The 17,661-nt window shown below is 37.0% G+C and overlaps 2 protein-coding genes across 2 annotated transcripts; one reads left to right on the top strand and one right to left on the bottom strand.

Moving 5' to 3' along the window:
• Positions 1–6,176: 6,176 nt before the first annotated feature.
• On the bottom strand, positions 6,177–15,375 carry LOC127618288 (sorting nexin-5-like). The gene is made up of 13 exons (XM_052090667.1): positions 15,236–15,375; positions 14,438–14,542; positions 12,547–12,657; positions 12,169–12,290; positions 10,990–11,113; positions 10,488–10,583; positions 10,261–10,366; positions 10,062–10,137; positions 9,076–9,115; positions 8,881–8,967; positions 8,092–8,251; positions 7,810–7,895; positions 6,177–7,570 (listed from the first exon to the last, which is right to left on the bottom strand). The coding sequence occupies exons 1-13, from the start codon at positions 15,269–15,271 to the stop codon at positions 7,520–7,522; spliced, it is 1,200 nt and encodes a 399-aa protein (XP_051946627.1). The 5' UTR covers positions 15,272–15,375; the 3' UTR covers positions 6,177–7,519.
• A 172-nt stretch (positions 15,376–15,547) lies between these two features.
• LOC127618292 (mitochondrial genome maintenance exonuclease 1-like) lies at positions 15,548–17,530 on the top strand. The gene is made up of 4 exons (XM_052090671.1): positions 15,548–16,227; positions 16,295–16,517; positions 16,712–16,844; positions 16,934–17,530. Exons 1-4 carry the CDS (start codon positions 15,714–15,716, stop codon positions 17,063–17,065), a joined length of 1,002 nt encoding a protein of 333 aa, XP_051946631.1. The 5' UTR covers positions 15,548–15,713; the 3' UTR covers positions 17,066–17,530.
• The last annotated feature ends 131 nt before the right edge of the window (positions 17,531–17,661 follow it).

Raw genomic sequence — 17,661 nt, 5'->3', positions numbered from 1 at the left:
ATGACAGCATCACGATCTTTCGTTTCAGAGTGAAAAGCTCTTTTAAATCATATTTTGGGCGTATGTATGTATGTATGAAGACTGTACATGGGGGCACATCTTATTTTGTGATTTGATTATCTTTGATTATCTTTTGATCACCCCTACTGTACGGCGCTATTATCATCATTTTTGTTTTATTTTACTTTTATTGAATTTTGTTCTTTTGCTTCTATTAAGGAGACGTTTTCATGGGCAGACTGTTAATTCTAAGCAGGGTAGTTACATGTTTGAAGTTCGCAGCATATTTGCCTACGGGACCGTCTAAGTCCACCCACTGCACTAAAACGATGGTGTTTGATGTGGGCGAGGTGGCACAACCCCCCTGAAAGTTAAAGGTTGCTATGAGGTGGGTTAGAGCATGCTTATTTTAGACTGGCTTTCATGCTGCATTGCGTCTTTAATTTTAAGAACACAGTGTCTTTAAATTTATTGACTATAGGCTTCTCTTAAGATCATTTGTGTTTTATGCTCATCCCATGACACCCATTAATATAGAGCTTTTTGTTGAATGTAGACCACACACACACACACACAAACTATTTACTTTTGAAAGGTTATTCTTTGGTGTGGTTTATGTGTCAGGTGTGTGGTGTCACATTCAGCAGTGGGTGTGGTTTACATCTGCAAACATTTGGATTACAACCATAGTAGAAATGTTTAATGATCATATAGTACATTTCAATACATCAAACCTTAAATATAAAAAAATCATAGTTACTTTATTGATAATACTTACATATTTAATTGCAATATGTAAAACACTGAAAACTAAATAAAATGCATCATTAACAGTTCATTTCAAGAATTTGAGAATTGCATGAATATATTCCACACTTATTATCTTTATTGTGCCAAAGAACTATGTACTGTAACAGTGCCCACGGTATCATTTAAGAGGCATTAAAAAAGGTCACACTGGTCCAATAACAATTAGGATACCATATAGAGCACATTTACACGCACTCAGTGTTACACCTTGCCTCTCTCAAGACAATATTTCCAGAGAGCACCAACAAAATTACAATCTGCCACGTGTGCATCATGCTTTGGTTAACATTTAATTGCTTTCCAGGTTAAATGTTTTGTCATTGTAATTTGAGAAAATGTCTTTTCTTTGCAGTGCTCTATAACATGCACAGAATATTCTTTATAGACATGTGTCAATACTATGCATGACGGAGATATTTTATTCACTTCATTTCCTTTACTTCCTACATAGTTGCATAATACTCTCTGTCAGGTACACCTGTCACATGTATAACAGATCAGTTCACACATATTAAACAGCACATGGATATAAGAGAATTTGTGCAAGATTTATACTACAAGACATATACTGTTGCAGAAAAACAAAGATTGACCTAGTGAAATAGTCCATAAATTTGTAACAGAAAACACAGTGCATTCATATCAGATAAACACCTCGATAAATACCCTGTATTTAATCATTCCAAATGTTTATTCAACCTTAGGACACACAAGAAGTGGCCACAAAATGTAATTGCTTCATTATTGTAGTGAGTTTTACAACAGGCCCCATATGAATGAAAATTAAATGTTTAAAAACCTGGCATGGAACTGCAGTTTCATTGCTGACTCATTGATTTCTTGTTTAACCAGTCGAGGTCAAGTCAACGTGGACTGTTTGCGAAGTGAGTGAGAAAGTCAAAGCTGTTGAGCAGCACATGTTTAGCAAAGTAGTTATCAGAGAAAGCTACACCAGGAGGCCATTATAAAACACATCCACAATTTTTATTTGATTCGAAAAGACATTTAGACAAAGCATGTACAGTGAATGATTTGTAAGCCTTTTGGATTGTTATACTGCACAGATCCCAGAACCTTATATAATCTATAAATGACAGCACGGTGGCAAGTTCCTCAGCTGTTACCACAGTGTTTGATTTCTGTCCAGATTAAACATAACTGCTTCTACAACTATTCCCAGAGAAGTGTACAAACTGGTCTGGTTCACATAAGTATAGAAGGTTTAGAAAATTACACAGGATTCATTGAAGCCTGGGCATTATAACCAGCTCTCTCAGAGCCAATTCATATAACAATCTGAGCTGAAAATTGCCACTCAAAATGTGAAGGTTGGGCTGAAATGATCAGGGACCTTGATAAAAATAAACGCCAGCCACTTGTGTCTAACATTGGGATGCTTCAGAAGTATATACAGTATGAAGAGAAGAAAGTACTAAACACAACCAGAAACACATGGTTTGCTGAACCTTCATCAAACCTATAAATTCAATGTTTGTGCATTGTTTCGTTTGGTACTTTGTGGTGTTTGGTGCTCCTGAACAGCATCAGCAGTGAAGTGTTACCAAGTGTGCACTCTGCCCTAACCAACACTCTTGCTTTCACACTCAGAGGGTGGGAACCAGAGCAGATGTTCTCCATTGACTTTCGAGAGCATCTTGGAGTACTGCACTGCAGTCCTAAAGTTTAATCAATAGTGTTTCTAGTGGTCCACGCTTCATGGTTTGTGGCAATATCCTGTGACTAACAACCATAAATCATCAAAAGCAGCCCTGCACTCTGTTCCTCTGGTTCATTTCACAAGATCTAAGTATTTTTCATGCAACAGGAAAAGAAGTTCAAACATTAAACTGTCAATCAACTTATATTTTAAACATCAGTGTCAGCCACAAAACTTAAAGGTGACGTGTATAATTTCTGCACAAACATTGCATCTTGCCACTGTTTTTGTAAAAGGCAAACACTCACTGTCTTGCAATGGTCTGACAAACAGGTAGTCCCGCCTGAAATTCACGCTATTGGTTAAACTAATGTTGCTGTTTTGGGATGCTCAAACAAAAAGAGCAATGTTTTGAAAGCACCTCAGAGACACAGTGTTTTCACTTCAGGAAATGTCTAAATTATAGTCTAAGGCAAAAGTACTCTAAGGCAAACGGTTTGCATGTTTGCATGTAAACATACTTATTTGGCTTAAGTAAACTGAACGTAATTTTTTTAAGTAATGTTAACTAGTTATAAGTAAGCTTAACTCATATGATTAAAGTGTTGTTGTTTTGATTTAATTATTTAAATGGGGTTATGATATGTCTTGTACAATAAGAGGGAAATTATGACTTTAAGTTAGCATTATGGCACACTGGACTCTTCTCAGTGCAACTTTAAAATTACTCTAATTAATAAACGAATACATACATAATACACAATAAACCGTTAAGCATTGTACACATATTTTAACATATATAGCTTTAATGGTTATTCGTTTTATTTGTGTACTATAATGTGCTTTTCTGTGTATAGTGACATTGTTTTCCTACTTAGAAATATAAATTGAAATGATTTGATATTACGAGAAAAAGGCACCACCGATATAATTACGAGACCCAGTTATCCAACATCTGCGAAGAGCTTCAAAAACTAGCACGGGTTTTCACAAAGTTTAATTACATAAGTTACATTTAAGTATAGTTTAGCAGGGAAATTTACAATTACACCAACGGCACATTGTACATTGACATTAGACGCTGGAAATATCCCGCCATACTGAACGGAAACTATGATTGGTTAGCAAATATCCAATAGCGTCTGAAATGATCGTTCTGATTGGTGGATCAGATTAGACGGACTGTCTGTCTTGCCAGTGCCATCAGTTGCGCTCCCGCACTTATTACACACACACACACACACACACACACACACACACACACACACACACACACACACACACACACACACACACACATGTTGGTCTACCTATCATTATGAGGACTTTCCATAGACATAATGACTTTTATACTGTATAAACTATAGATTCTATCCTCTAAACCTAACCCTACCCCTAAACCTAACCCTCACAGAAAACTTTCTGCATTTTTACATTTTCAATAAAACATTGTTTAGTATGATTTTTAAGCGATTTGAATTATGGGGACACTAGAAATGTCCTCATAAATCACATTTATAACATAATACCATTGTAATTACTAATTTGTAACTTACAAAATTGTCCTCGTAAATCACAAAAACACGCACACACACACACACACACACACACACACACACACACACACACACACACACACATGTTGGGTTTCCATGTTTTATGGGAACTCTCAATAGACATAATGGTTTTTATACTGTACAAACTTTATATAATCCTAACCCTACCCCTAAACCTAACCCTCACAGAAAACTTTCTACATTTTTAAATTTTTCAAAAAACCTAATTTTGTATGATTTATAAGCTGTTTTCCTCATGGGGACGGACAAACTGTCCCCACAACGTCAACAATTTCAGATTTGACTATCCTTATGGGGACATTTGGTCCCCACAAAGTGATAACACACACACACACACACACACACACACACACACACACACACACACACATACATATTTATAATGGATGTGGCTGCTATTTTAAGAGCCACACTTAATACACTATATGCATAAGTGTTTAAGTGTGTGTGAATATGTAGCTAATTTTATCATCCCATTTTAGCAAAACCACTAAATTTCCACCTCAACTGCTGACATCAGCCATATTTATTGTGGTTTTGGAAGAGCTGACCAATATCCTGTCTGCAATGAGAACATTTTCCAACTTCAGTACGCTTGTTTGAGAGTCTGGCTTCGCTCTCCACCGATGTAATCAATTCATTTCAATTTTGTTTCTTGGCAGAGCATAGCACAGTGGCCTGTCATGAAGTTCTTGCATCAGCACTTGGACGGTTAGCCAGTTATGATAAGTCATAGGCATTACATCACATCAGTAAACCACTGATCAGCCTGAATGGCTGAATGGAAAAAAACAGACCCAACAATCATGCTGTGAAAACTCCTTTTCAGTATTCTAATAACTGAAGTCAAACAGAAGATGGAGAATTTTACCAGTTTTCTTCCATGGAAGTTGGTCAAAGGAGAAGTTTAGCTGAATGTTTACATTGCTCTTTTGTATACAATGAAAATACATATTGACAATGGAGTGAAACTCCAAAAAAGACCATAGATGTAGCCCATATGACTTAATAGCCAGTTCACATTTCACCAAGATTCTCACAAAAAGCATTACTGGAAACTCTAAAAATAGTTATTTGTGACTAATGTTTCTCTCATGAAATCAGGGACATGATTGACCATAGACAAATGCAGGGGTCTTCAACAAGGGGTTCAGCAGAGGGTTCGACAATTCATTTTTGATCTCAGACAAATATTTCTGAATTTAGTGTGAAAAAAATGAATGCAAAGCAATTTTATACAATATATAATATGGGATCACTTATTTGTCTCTCTATTCAGAGTCATTGGCCTGAAAAGGTTAAAGACCTTGGGCAATGATGCCCAAATTTAGGGGCAAATCTTAAAGTGACGACTAAGGATAATTGAGAAGGCCCTCTCTTTCAACTTCAATCAGCCTACAGGTAAAACCTACAGTAAACAATTGTAGATCACTATCTGAGTAACGTCCTACAAAAGATTGTGGGTTTACATAAAGTTTGAATTTTCTTCTCTAAAAAAATTTACACTTTCTTAAACAAGACTTTGCATACAGTATTTTGCAGAATATTTACAGCCCCTTGGAAAAAGTAATAAAAATGCTACCCAACCCCAGACAGCTAAATATCAACCAAGGTGAGTAAGCTATGAGGCCTGAGTGATGGTCTGCAGCGGCCTTTTGACAAGGAAACATAATCCCATTATGAAGTTCCTCTTCTCATTGACAAATAATTGGAACCTGTAATAATACTACATCCTATACAGCTAAAAACCTGACAGTATCTCTGGCAGTCAGTGCAACACTTTTCTTGGCAGAAGGAAGACTGATAAAAACATCAATTTGTGCTTTTGGGCAAAGGCCGATGAGGAAGTCAATGGAGTAAATGCACACCATCCTATTAATGCTCTGATCAACAGCCCAGTTCAGAAGGAATCTAATCCTACAAGTGCAAGGAGCTATTGCTTCTTTTAGCAGTAATGTGTTGCCTTGTGGGTCCTAGACAGAGATCTTTTATGTCTCAACTGATGCCTGATTTTAGTATTTCTTATGGCAAGCTACAACTATCTATTACTGCCACCCTCCGGTGAAAAAATAAAAAATAAAAAACAATACTAGACAAATATGGCAGAGACATAAAAAAGGCAGAAATGGGAAAGCAGGGCATATTTAATTTCATTATTGCAAGTTTTCATAAAAATGATACTCCATATGAAAAGACTTTCCATCTGTACATTCATTTATAAAATGTATCTATTTTTGGACTACCTGTGCTTGTACATGATTGCAATAGTGCTTTTACAAAACATGTATCAGAATAGCATGCAAATGCATGTGGTTTTACATCAAACCAAACTTTACACAAATTTTGGTCCATTGAATGCAGTTTTAGACTGTTGATTTCAGTAACAACAACAAGAGAAGAAACAGTCAAGCAAAAAACAAACAAAAAATTGAATAAGGAATAATGATTTTCATTTAGAGGAAGGGTGTGGAAGAAAACAAAGCAAATAGGCTACTGTATAGTGAATTTGTCTTCAGTCTCCTGAAAGCGAAATTTTTGAAAACGCACAGCTCATGTGTGGGGAACTGCTTATTGCATCCTTTTAAACACTGAAGGCATCAGGGTTTGCATGCAATTTTACATTAAGACAAAAGTATCAGACAACAAAAGACAGATGTAATGAGAAAGTGCTGTTTTGACCATGGCAACGGGTAATCTTACACTCAATTTGATCATTAAGGAATGTCAACATTCCCTTAAGACTTCTATCCCCCCCAAGTAATGTGTGACATTGGGTGATTTCTTTGGCTAAAACTTTCTTGAATAGAAAAATGGTTATGAGGAATGTTTATTCACCATATTTAGAGGAGATCTGTCAGCATATATGACAAATATTCAACATAACACTTCTGCTGAGGTTTAAACTGAACGGTTTCCCCGCCAACTTTATATGACAGATAATAGAACTAATCATAAACAATCAATTTTCCAGTGTGACAGAAAAAGCAGATTAATAATCACATTTAGAGGTACAAAACTGCAGTCAAAAACAGAACAACAACTGAATGATTTTCCAAGTTACTACTGGTGTAATCATAGCACATTCACTAAAGCAATACATTTTTAATTCATCTGTTATTAATGTCTGCGTAATCAGAAGAAAACATCTCAGGTAATGCAAGCAAAACAAAATACTTCAAAAAGAGTGGGGTGATAACACAGGTATTTGTGTTATTGATAACTCCAAATGGAGACAAATAAATGGGAGAGGTTTTAAGTGTTGTTCATGGAAGGAGTCACTGCCGTCAGTTTGACGTTGCAAGATACGGGCTGTAAAGAGGGGAGAAGCACAATACAGAAAAGTGTAAACATGGTAGTGACGTTGTGCTGGTGGTGGCACTATTTCACGTTTTTAGAGTGGTTACTGAGGTTCCCCTCTAATAGGTCAGTAACAATTTGAAGTGCTCAGCATTGTCCAGTGACGCCAACGTGTAGGTCAGTTTCTTTTCAGCATCTCAATGCTGCCCTGCAGAAGGGACACACTGTTCTGTGATGAGGGTCAAAGAGAGAGAAAACAAATGGGAGAAAGTCAATATATTGTGCCAAACCAAAAATCAGGGTTCCAACTCCTTTTAATCAATCAATTTCCAGTTGTCATGGAAAAGTTGTCCACATCAATTTAAAATACAATTTTAAAGAGATGGCACTAACAAAGAGCAATTTTAGCCTATCAAATATTTTAGAGTCAAGCAAAACTAGAAAAAAAAAAAGTATCGTCATTCTCACCTTGGCATGTTTTATCTCCAACTCGGTCATCTCGACCAAGTTTTTACGAAAGGCCACTACACGCCTCGCCTTGAAGCAGGTGAGCTCTACAGACACAGCAAATCTACATTAGTATGTAACCACTTACAATCATTCATCACAAGTTACCAATTTCAAGTGTCTCGCAGAATGGTGAACCTACCACATTTTGGTTACCGGTCCAGATAACCACACCACCTTATAACTCTTCATACACTGTTAACTCAGACCATTTGGATCATTTAAAATGACCATAAGACATACCTTTCTTGCCAGACTCAGAAAGCTTGTCAAACTTCTGCATGCACTGCCTCTGGTGCTCTTCAGCCTGTGCGATGTCCTTACCCTTCAGACGAGCCTTGTCAAGAGCTTTATTGGAATTCTCGTAATCGGCAAGTGACCGAGCACGTCTGTATAAAAGGTCCTGAAGGAAATTGAATGTGTTATTGCTCAAGCTATAATCAAAATAACACAGCTATTTAAGTGTTGTTGGTTTACAATTAACTCATTCTTAGAATAAGTATATAAAAATAGATCATAAAACACTTGGTTGGTATCTGGGTTTTGCATCTGCAAAGACTGAATTAAACACCTTTTTCTGTTTGAACTAGCTAGAACAGTTTCCTGAAAAGCAAGTCCCAAAATGTTTTCTAACTAGGGCTAAAATTCTACTTTTGAGCATTGAAGTCAACATGAAATACAGATTTACCCAATTTAATTTCTTAATGGATGTTCTTAAAAATGTATATATTAGGGATGCACCAATATGGAATTTCTGGGCTAAGACCAATAACCAATATTACACAACTGTTAAAATTTTGGCGTTTTAACCCTTTATAATGGAGCTGCCAGCTAATTAATTAAAAACTACTCACTTGAACCAATATGACAGTATTACAAATGTTATGCTGGTTTGAATGATAACTAAATTACATCAAACTTGTAGAAATAGTTTTGTGTCCATTTACATGAGTATTTATGCAGTAACTCTGATGTATGTTAAACAGTAAAAAAACAAACTTCAAACCAATGTATTAAAGAATTAAACCAAACCTTGGCAGCTTGAATGTCCCTTGTGTAATATCTCAAAAGTTCTGTCAGCTTGAGCTCTTGATCAGACGCCACCCTATCCTCTACTTTCTGCAAAACACACAGTCAAACATAAAGTGCTACACAATTATAACTTTCATAGCATGATCTTAAGGTGGCCACAGCGTGATTAGTAAGAACTCCTATAGAGATACTCACTCTAAGCTTGTCAAACATGTCAGCAAATGTTTCTAAGTGCCTAGAAGGAGAACAAAAAGTACAAACATTAGAAATCTAACAATGATGGCTTATATTTCCTCTCAACATTTTTTTTTCTTTTCAGAGATAGGATTCAACATTAAGGATTTCATGGAGCTACATTAAAGTTTTATAATTACAGATATTATTATACATTAAAAATCTAATACATTATTTGTAGAAAAATGTTTGCCATAACTTGCACCTCTGAATTTAATATGTGCCTCTGAAAATAATATTATTATTTTATCCCTGTTCCTCCAAATTTTGGAATGCCCAATTCCCACTAGTTACTAGGTCCTTGTGGTGACGCTGTTACTCACCTCAATCCGGGTGGCGGAGAACAAGTCTCAGTTGCCTCTGCTTCGGAGACAATCAATCCGCACATCTCATCACGTGGCTTGCTGTGCATGACACTGTGGAGACTCAACATGTGGAGGATCATGCTACTCTCCGCGATCCACGCACAACTTACCACGTGCCCCATTGAGAGCGAGAACCCCTAATCGCGACCAGGAGAAGGTTACCCCAAGTGACTCTACCCTCCCTAGCAACTGGGACAATTTGGTTGCCTAGGAGACCTGGCTGGAGTCACTCAGCACACTCTGGATTTGAGCTCGCAACTCCAGGGGTGGTAGTCAGCGTCAATACTCGCTGAGCTACCCAGGTCCCCTAATAGGTGGGTTTACTTATGTATTTTCTAAAAATTAAATGTAGGCAAGGCATTGAAAATGTCAGCAGGGCATGTAAACAATTTAAATATGGTCTAGCAGGAAAAAATACTTATTGTTGAACCTTGAGCCTATATTAAAAATGCACATTTAAAGACTAAATATACGCTATATTTCAGATATAACGGTATAGAACTGTTCGCTACTACCAAGAAAATGTTGCACAACGTATCAAACAGTTCGATTTCTTTCTTTAATGCATAATAAATTTCTCACTTTTTCAAGGCAGTGTTGTTGTCTGCAGCAGTGCTGCTCAGAGCAGCAGAAATATGATTATAATCATCAGCAACATCTTAGAGAAGACAATAACGGAAAAGTAAGCGTTAACTAATTCATATGAATATCTCTTAGTTAGAATTGATCAATTAGAGTCAAAATGTAAGCTGCCGAATTCATGTGAATGAAATGGTCTCACTTTTGTGTGAACTGGTCATTTTCTCAGCCTTAGCAGTGGCATCTTTGATTTTGTTCGAATAATCCAATAGAAAAGTCTTCTCCTGTTCAAAAAACTCATCAACCTCCTGCAAAACAAAGAGATTAAATTAAATCATTGTAATTATCAATCAGCCATATACTGAGAAAGAACACTGCTGCCTTTTTTGAGTTGACAAACACCCATGGAGAGTTCATTTATACACTGACCTTGACCCCTGACATGAGGACCTCATCAGCACTCTTTACCATGATCTTAAAAAATCCACCAAACATTTCCTTGGCATTTTTCCTCCTCACGCTGAGCTATACAAACAATGAGAACAGTGGATAGTCAAGCATGCTTTGAACCAATCAGAATACAGAACCACACTCTTTATCATGATTGGCTGACATACAATAAGGTCAGTTTTCTGCGTTATCTTTCTTGCAATAACTGACATTTATCAGTGCCATACAAGACTTAAGGTTTATGGTAGCACCTGATATATGAATCAGCAAAAAACGGAAGTCCAGTAAGAGACTGTTTTTATGTTGAACTAAGCAGGAAGTGGCCCTTATAGTTCTATCCCCGCCTCCACCATCTCTCTATTTGTTTGTAAACTGCCAACATTGCAGCTTTGCAGGAAATATGCACAGCCAACAGTCTGTCTCACTGTCATTCTGTTTCCTGGTGTGGGGAGAGGACTGGCCTAGTTAGAGGAACACTCACATCCTGGTCAAATTCCAGGAATATCTGTAAGTTTCTGTCCTTGCTGAAGACGGGGTGCGAGGAGAGACGCTGTAGAAAAACTTCATGAACCTGCACGGTCTTCTTAAAAACAGCCAGATATTCCCTGTGAGGATAAATTGATTTAAATGCACAAATAAAAAAAATACAATAATTAAAGCTGCAGTCACGCAAGGGTTTGAGCATATGAAATTACTTTTAATAATATTACTTTATAATAAAAAAAAATCTTACTAATCAAAACAAAATAACTTACATTTTCTACAAAAAAAATACACATCTGAAAACTATGCATCTTCCAAATGTATATTCTATTGAGCTAAGAGATAAATCTATGACAGATCCTCCATAAAGTGACGAATGAAAGTTTTCATGCATATGAATGGAAGTGAATGGAACACAAATTCTAGTGTGACTGCAGTTTAAAAGGATAATTCAGTCCAAATTAAAATGATCTAATCATGTACTCAAATTCATGCCATCTCATGTGTATAACTTTATTTTATCTGCTGAACACAAATGAAGATTTTTAAAAGAATATCTCAGATCTTTTGGTCCATTCAATGCAAGTGAATGGTGGACAGAACTCTGAAGCTCCAAAAAGCACATAAAGGCAGCATCAAATTCAATCATACAACTCCACTGTATAAATCCATGTCCTCAGGAGCAATAATATAAGTGTAGGTGAGAAACAGATTAATATTTAAGTCCTTTTTTTACTATAAATTCTCCTCCTATGTAAGAAGAATCGCCAAAAAAAACTGAAGAAAACTCTCGAAAACATGCATAGGAAGGTTGTGTCAAAGTAGAATTAAAGTTAAAAAAAAATATATATATATATATATATATATATATATTTAAAATATACAAATATAATATATAAATATAAAATTAAATTTTTTTAATATTGATCTGTTTCACACCCATATACCTATCATATTGCTTCTTAAGACCACTGTTTTAAAAACTCTTTGTTTGTTTTCTCCAGAAAAAAGAAAGTCATCCACATCTGGGATGGCACGAGGGTTAGTTAATGATGACAGTTTACCCAAAAATGAAAATTCTATCTCTTTAAGTGCATTTAAAGCAAAAAACACAATACCAAACACTCATAAGAATGATGTGACAAAACACAAAAATATAATAAAGAATTAAACTCACGCCTCAAGTTCCTGCTTCATTTTGGCATATTCCTCCTTTGTCATGCTGGATTCTCCCTCTCCCAGCTTATGCATCTTCTCCCTGGGACCCTCAAAGTCAGGCTTTGGTGGGGCAGGAGGGATCTGTGGAACATTACGAAGTGAAGGGGAAGGAAAGCACTAGTCTTGTTAACTTGCTACTGGCCAACTCAATTCAACATGAGACAGGCTCAAATTCAGCTCCAACATTTGAAGGTGCTTTGTGGCTATTCCAACGGTCTACAATGCAGTCTGATGTTCAGTAGAGAAACTGTGTGGTTTGCATGTTGTCTGACAGTTGTATAGTGTGGGTGTGTATGAGTTTAAATCTAGACAACATGAACATGGGTGTTGGATTTACAATAAGGCCCGCGTAGTCCTCAGTCTCCACCATTGTGTCATGGAGCCAGTTGAAATCTTCGTGCTGCCGCGGCACAGAAAATTCCGGCTTCTGAAAGGAACTAAGTGTGGTCTTTGAGGAAGTGAGGAGCAAAGAACATATGAGTCAAAGTCATGTTGTGCATCAAAAAATGAATCTAAAACTGCAAAAGACTAGATAAAATCAATGTGACAAAACAAATAAAAGCACACAGTCATTGAAAGAAAGTCTGAGAGATTTTAAATTATTACACGCTCTACTAAATAATACATCAACGGGCGGCAAAAGTTTTGAAATTTTTTTACAGATTTTGCTGTTTCGGAAAGAAATTGGTACTTTAATTGACCAAATTGGCATTCAACTGATCACAAAGTATAGTCAGGACATTACTGATGTAAAAAAACAGCACCATTACTATTTGAAATATATAAAAATTTTTATCAAACCTAGACAGGCCCAGGGGGCCTGGGTAGCTCAGCGAGTATTGACCGCTTACTAGCACCTCTGGAGTTGCGAGTTCGAATCTAGAGTGTGCTGAGTGACTCCAGCCAAGTCTGCTAAGCAACCAAAATGGCCGTTGCTAGGGAGGGTAAAGTCACATGGGGTAACCTCCTAGTGGTCACTTTAATGTGTGGTTCTCACTCTCGGTGGGGCCTGTGGTGGGTTGTGCGTGGATGCTGCGGAGTATAGCGTGGGCCTCCAGTAATGGGCTCAACAAGCCACGTGATTAGATGCATGGATTGATGGTCTCAGACACGGAGGCATCTGAGAATCATCCTCCGCCAACTGAATTGAGGCGAGTCACTATGCCACCACGAGGACTTAAGAGCATATTGGGCATTCCAAACTGGGGAGAAAAAAAATCTAGACAGGCCCCATTTCCAGCAGCCATCACTCCAACCCCTTAACCTTGAGTAATCATGCTAAATTGCTATTTTAGTACTAGAAAATCACTTTTTTAGCTGCCGCAGTATGCAATAGACTGGCCTGTCTTAAGGTCAATATTAGGTAAAAATGTCAACAACAAAAACAAAAACAGCTTTCTCTAGACACTTGTCTGTCAATCATTGTTTTGAGGAATGAAGGCTATACAATACTTGAAATTGCCAAAAAGAAAAACTAAAGATTTTATACAAAGGTGTACAACTGGCTCTAACAAGGACAGAAAGAGATCTGGAAGGCCCAGATACAACTAAACAAGAGGATAAGTACATTTTAATCTTTCTCAAGCCATAAGTCTCTAGTTTGAGAAACAGATGCTTCACATGTCCTCAGCTGACAACTTCATTGAATTCTACCTGCTCAACACCAGTTTCATGTACAACAGTAAAGAGAAGACTCAGGGGTGCAGGCCTTATGGGAAGACTTGCAAAGAAAAAGCCACTTTTGAAATGGAAAAACAAAAAATAAAATGTTGGAGTGGGCAAAGATACACAGACATCGGACAACAGATAATTGGAAAAGAGTGTTATGGATCTTAACTCCATTGAGATTTTGTGGGATCAGTTAGACTGTAAGGTGAGTGAGAAGTGACGACAAGGCACATCTATGGCAAGTGCTACAGGAAGCGTGGGGTGAAATGTCACCTGACTATCTGGACAAACTGACAGCTAGAGTGGCAAGGACCTGCAAAGCTGTCATTGCTACATGAGGGAGATTTTTTTATGAGAACTCTTTGAAGTAGTTTAAATTGTAATAGTTAATTTTCACGTGTCCTGAATATACATTGTGATCAGTTGAATGGCACTTTGGTGAATAAAAGTACCAATTTCTTTCCATAAGAGCAAAATGTTTACATTATTTCAAACTTTTGCCCACCAGTGTATGAGCAATTTGCTGAAATGTTTATTTTCAAGGCATTCAACCAAGTTACCTTGGTGTGGACGGTAAATTTGACTTTGTCGCGTTCACAGAGGGCATCAGGGATATCAATGAGAAGAGATGCATCATTGTTCAAGTCCACCGATACGGAGCGCACCTTAATAAAACAAGATTTATATAAAACTTATATTGTAACAAATTAAAACATGTCTGCCTTTTATATGGCTTTGATGTAAAAAAAAAAAAACTACTGAAAACTTAAATGCAAACATACTGACAATGCATTTTTTATTTTTTATTTATTATCAAGACAATTTTAATAAATAGCCTAACTCTACATTCTATGCTTATTAAGGTCAGGTTTCATGGGAACAACAATAAAAATGATGTTTTTCAGTCACGTGCTTTACTAAATAGATTTGCTCAGTACACTTTGACACAGTCAAGAGTAATGAAGGACCACAAAGTTTGAAAAGCAGGGAGACAAACTTTCTTAAATCATTCCAACAGAAATGAGACTCATACTGTGCAAGAATTACATATTCTACTACACCAAATAACCCATAATACTCCAGAACAGACGTTATATAACCAAAACAAACTTTAAACTACTGAGTTCATGGCCAATGACTGGTAAATGATTATTGTTTTTAATGTAAATAAAAAGTAGATAGATACATTTAATACCGTAAATAACAGTAAATTGAATAATCGCGTAATGCGTTTATCTCTTTAAATCAAGTGCAAACCAGAGTTGGGCGGTTAAATAGCAAGCGAGCAGGATAAGTTCTTAAAACATACTTCATTAATAAGATCTGTCTCTATTATAAAGATCTGCTTCATGACTCACCTTCTCCATATCACTATTCTCTGAGATAGATGTCATGGTGAGAAGATATTTCACTTATTTGCTCGGCTCTGGAGGGAACATTAAACTGTACGTTTAACTTTCCAACTGTAGCTCTCTGCTCTTCACTTTCCACTCTCGCCTGTCACTGTGGACTTCCGGTGTCGTGATAAAAAAATTAAGTTCACTCAAGCGATTGAGGGCAAAGAACAGCATTGTGGGAAATGTTGTTTTAAGCAGACGAACTCTATTCACTTTCGACGTTGCTGGAACTACTATTCCCATCATACCCTAAGCACAAAAGCACATCCAGTTCAAACTGTTGGCTCCCTTTGAAACCAGATTGTTACAACAATAGTTTGGCTAATCCACTCTAAAACTTTTTGGTAGGTTTTTTTATTATTATCTTATCCATTTAGTAGGCTATCCAACGCAAAACAAATGCAGAATTAAGGTTTCATCATCACAAACGGGGATCACAATGCATGTAATGAAGCTGATGCTACATTGTAACTGTGTGAGATCAATGGGCTTCCACTCTGGTCTGTTCTCGCGGGTGGAAAACTTTTCAAGTAGCTGTCAATGGCGAACCCGCAAAAAGGTCAGTGAGTACAGCAGAGTGGACACGGAACGATACTCATCACTGGTGCGGGCGGTTGTATCCTCAAAAATCAGCTCTAAGGCTCCTGAAAGCATTAAGGATTTGGACTGTCAGCTGTGCGGACCTGTTATCAGATCGAGACCACCTTCACAAGAGCGCAGAATGCCTAAAAACCTGCATCCAATGCTAAATCAGGCCAAAGTTCATTCGGAGTATGTGCCGGGATCATTGGCTCGTGTAAACTTACAGAAAGACTCTAATAAGCCATCTATGCCCAGTGTGACTCGGATCCTTCAGAAGACCATGCCATCTGAGCAAGCTTTTTACCTGGAGAGGTGGAAGAGAAGGATGATTGCTGAGCTCGGAGAAGAAGGGTTTAAAGAATATAGCTTGGGTAAGAATTTTTAAAAATTTACTTTAATGACATTATTACACTTCCTAATTAATGTGTTGTGTCATAGGTATTTTTAAGCAGGGGAAGCTGTTCCATGCTGCCATTGAGGTAACTTTCATACAGGAAACCCCTTCTAAGGAGGAAGCAGAGTGGCCAGAAGGGGTGGCAGGATATTTAGAGAGTGTATCTCATGTGCTGAATGATATCACAGAAGTGAGAGCTATTGAGAGTGCAGTGCATCATTTAACATTACAGTACCTAGGCATTGTAGATTGTGTCGCCCATTACAGGTGAGATGCATTTCTTTGTAACAATAAACCATATGCATAAGAATTCACAATCACACAAATTCCATATTGTGCTTTTAATGTACCAGTATGTGAGTGCTGGCTTATTTGAACAGAATCATACTGTCCTGATCTTTTCTATCATGTTGTCAATGTCACATGTTCTGTTCATGTTTAATTCTACAACAAAACTAAAGAGGTTCGTTGTGTGTCATTGACTGGAAGACTTCAGAAAAGCCTAAACCCTTTCTTCACAATACTTACGATAATCCTTTACAAGTAGCTGCATACATTGGAGCCTTGAACAGTGATGACAACTACAGCTACCAGGTAAATATCAGTAGGGATCTTCTCTTTTATAATGTCTTGGGAGTTGTTTCACTATCTATTCCTTCATGTTGTGCTATGTTTATATGCAGGTAGAAAATGGGTTAATTGTAGTGGCCTACAAAGATGGATCACCTGCACATGCCCACTTCCTGAACTCGGAGAAGATTATGCCATTCTGGGTGAAATGGCTGCTTCGACTAGAAGAGTATGCTGAAAAATAAGAGCCCTTCTAATAGTACTGTGTAACCAAATCAAGCCTATGGTTTTTAATTAGCTTTACACAATGTGTAGTAAATGTTTGTTTAAAATTTGATATAAAGAATAAATGGTTGTTATTTACACAGTTGTATTCAAGGAATGAGTTAAAAATTAAATCAATTCATTTGTGTTGTTAAAGGAATAGTTCACCCAAAAATGTAAATTCTCTCATCATTTACTCACACTTATGCCATCCCAGATGTGTATGTTTTGGTCACAATTAACCATTTCACTGACAGAGCTGAGATATTCTTCTAAAAAAATGTTTTGTATTCTGCAGAAGAAAGAAAGTTAATACACACCTGGGATGGCATGAGTGTAAGTGAATGATGAGAGAAAATTCATTTTTGGATGAATTACTCCTTTAAGGATAAACAAGTACAAAGGAGTGTATGTGCCAAGGCAAATAAACCTCTTCCAATCAATGATGTCTGTCTGAGTTAGCAGTTCTTCGAGACAGCCATCACTTTTAGAAAATACACTCAAGTGTTTGAAAAGATCTCCTTCCTGCAGAAGAGAGAAATAAAACAAGAGCGACACTATGCAAGATATTTTAAAT

The sequence above is a fragment of the Xyrauchen texanus genome, chromosome 24 (genome assembly GCF_025860055.1).
Source record: "Xyrauchen texanus isolate HMW12.3.18 chromosome 24, RBS_HiC_50CHRs, whole genome shotgun sequence".
In the NCBI taxonomy this organism is placed as follows: domain Eukaryota; kingdom Metazoa; phylum Chordata; class Actinopteri; order Cypriniformes; family Catostomidae; genus Xyrauchen; species Xyrauchen texanus.
Note: the sequence above shows the minus strand (reverse complement) of the source record. Positions and strands in the feature narration are given on the sequence as shown.

Coding starts and splice junctions, on each gene's coding strand:
- LOC127618288 (XM_052090667.1), bottom strand. CDS start 15,271: ATGACATCTATCTCAGAGAATAGTGATATGGAGAAG. Junction 12,658..14,437: donor AATTTACCGTCCACACCAAG/GTAACTTGGTTG, acceptor ACTTCCTCAAAG/ACCACACTTAGTTCCTTTCA. Junction 7,571..7,809: donor TGGAGATAAAACATGCCAAG/GTGAGAATGACG, acceptor CCCTCATCACAG/AACAGTGTGTCCCTTCTGCA.
- LOC127618292 (XM_052090671.1), top strand. CDS start 15,714: ATGCATGTAATGAAGCTGATGCTACATTGTAACTGTGTGAGATCAATG. Junction 16,228..16,294: donor GTTTAAAGAATATAGCTTGG/GTAAGAATTTTT, acceptor GTTGTGTCATAG/GTATTTTTAAGCAGGGGAAG. Junction 16,518..16,711: donor GATTGTGTCGCCCATTACAG/GTGAGATGCATT, acceptor ACAAAACTAAAG/AGGTTCGTTGTGTGTCATTG.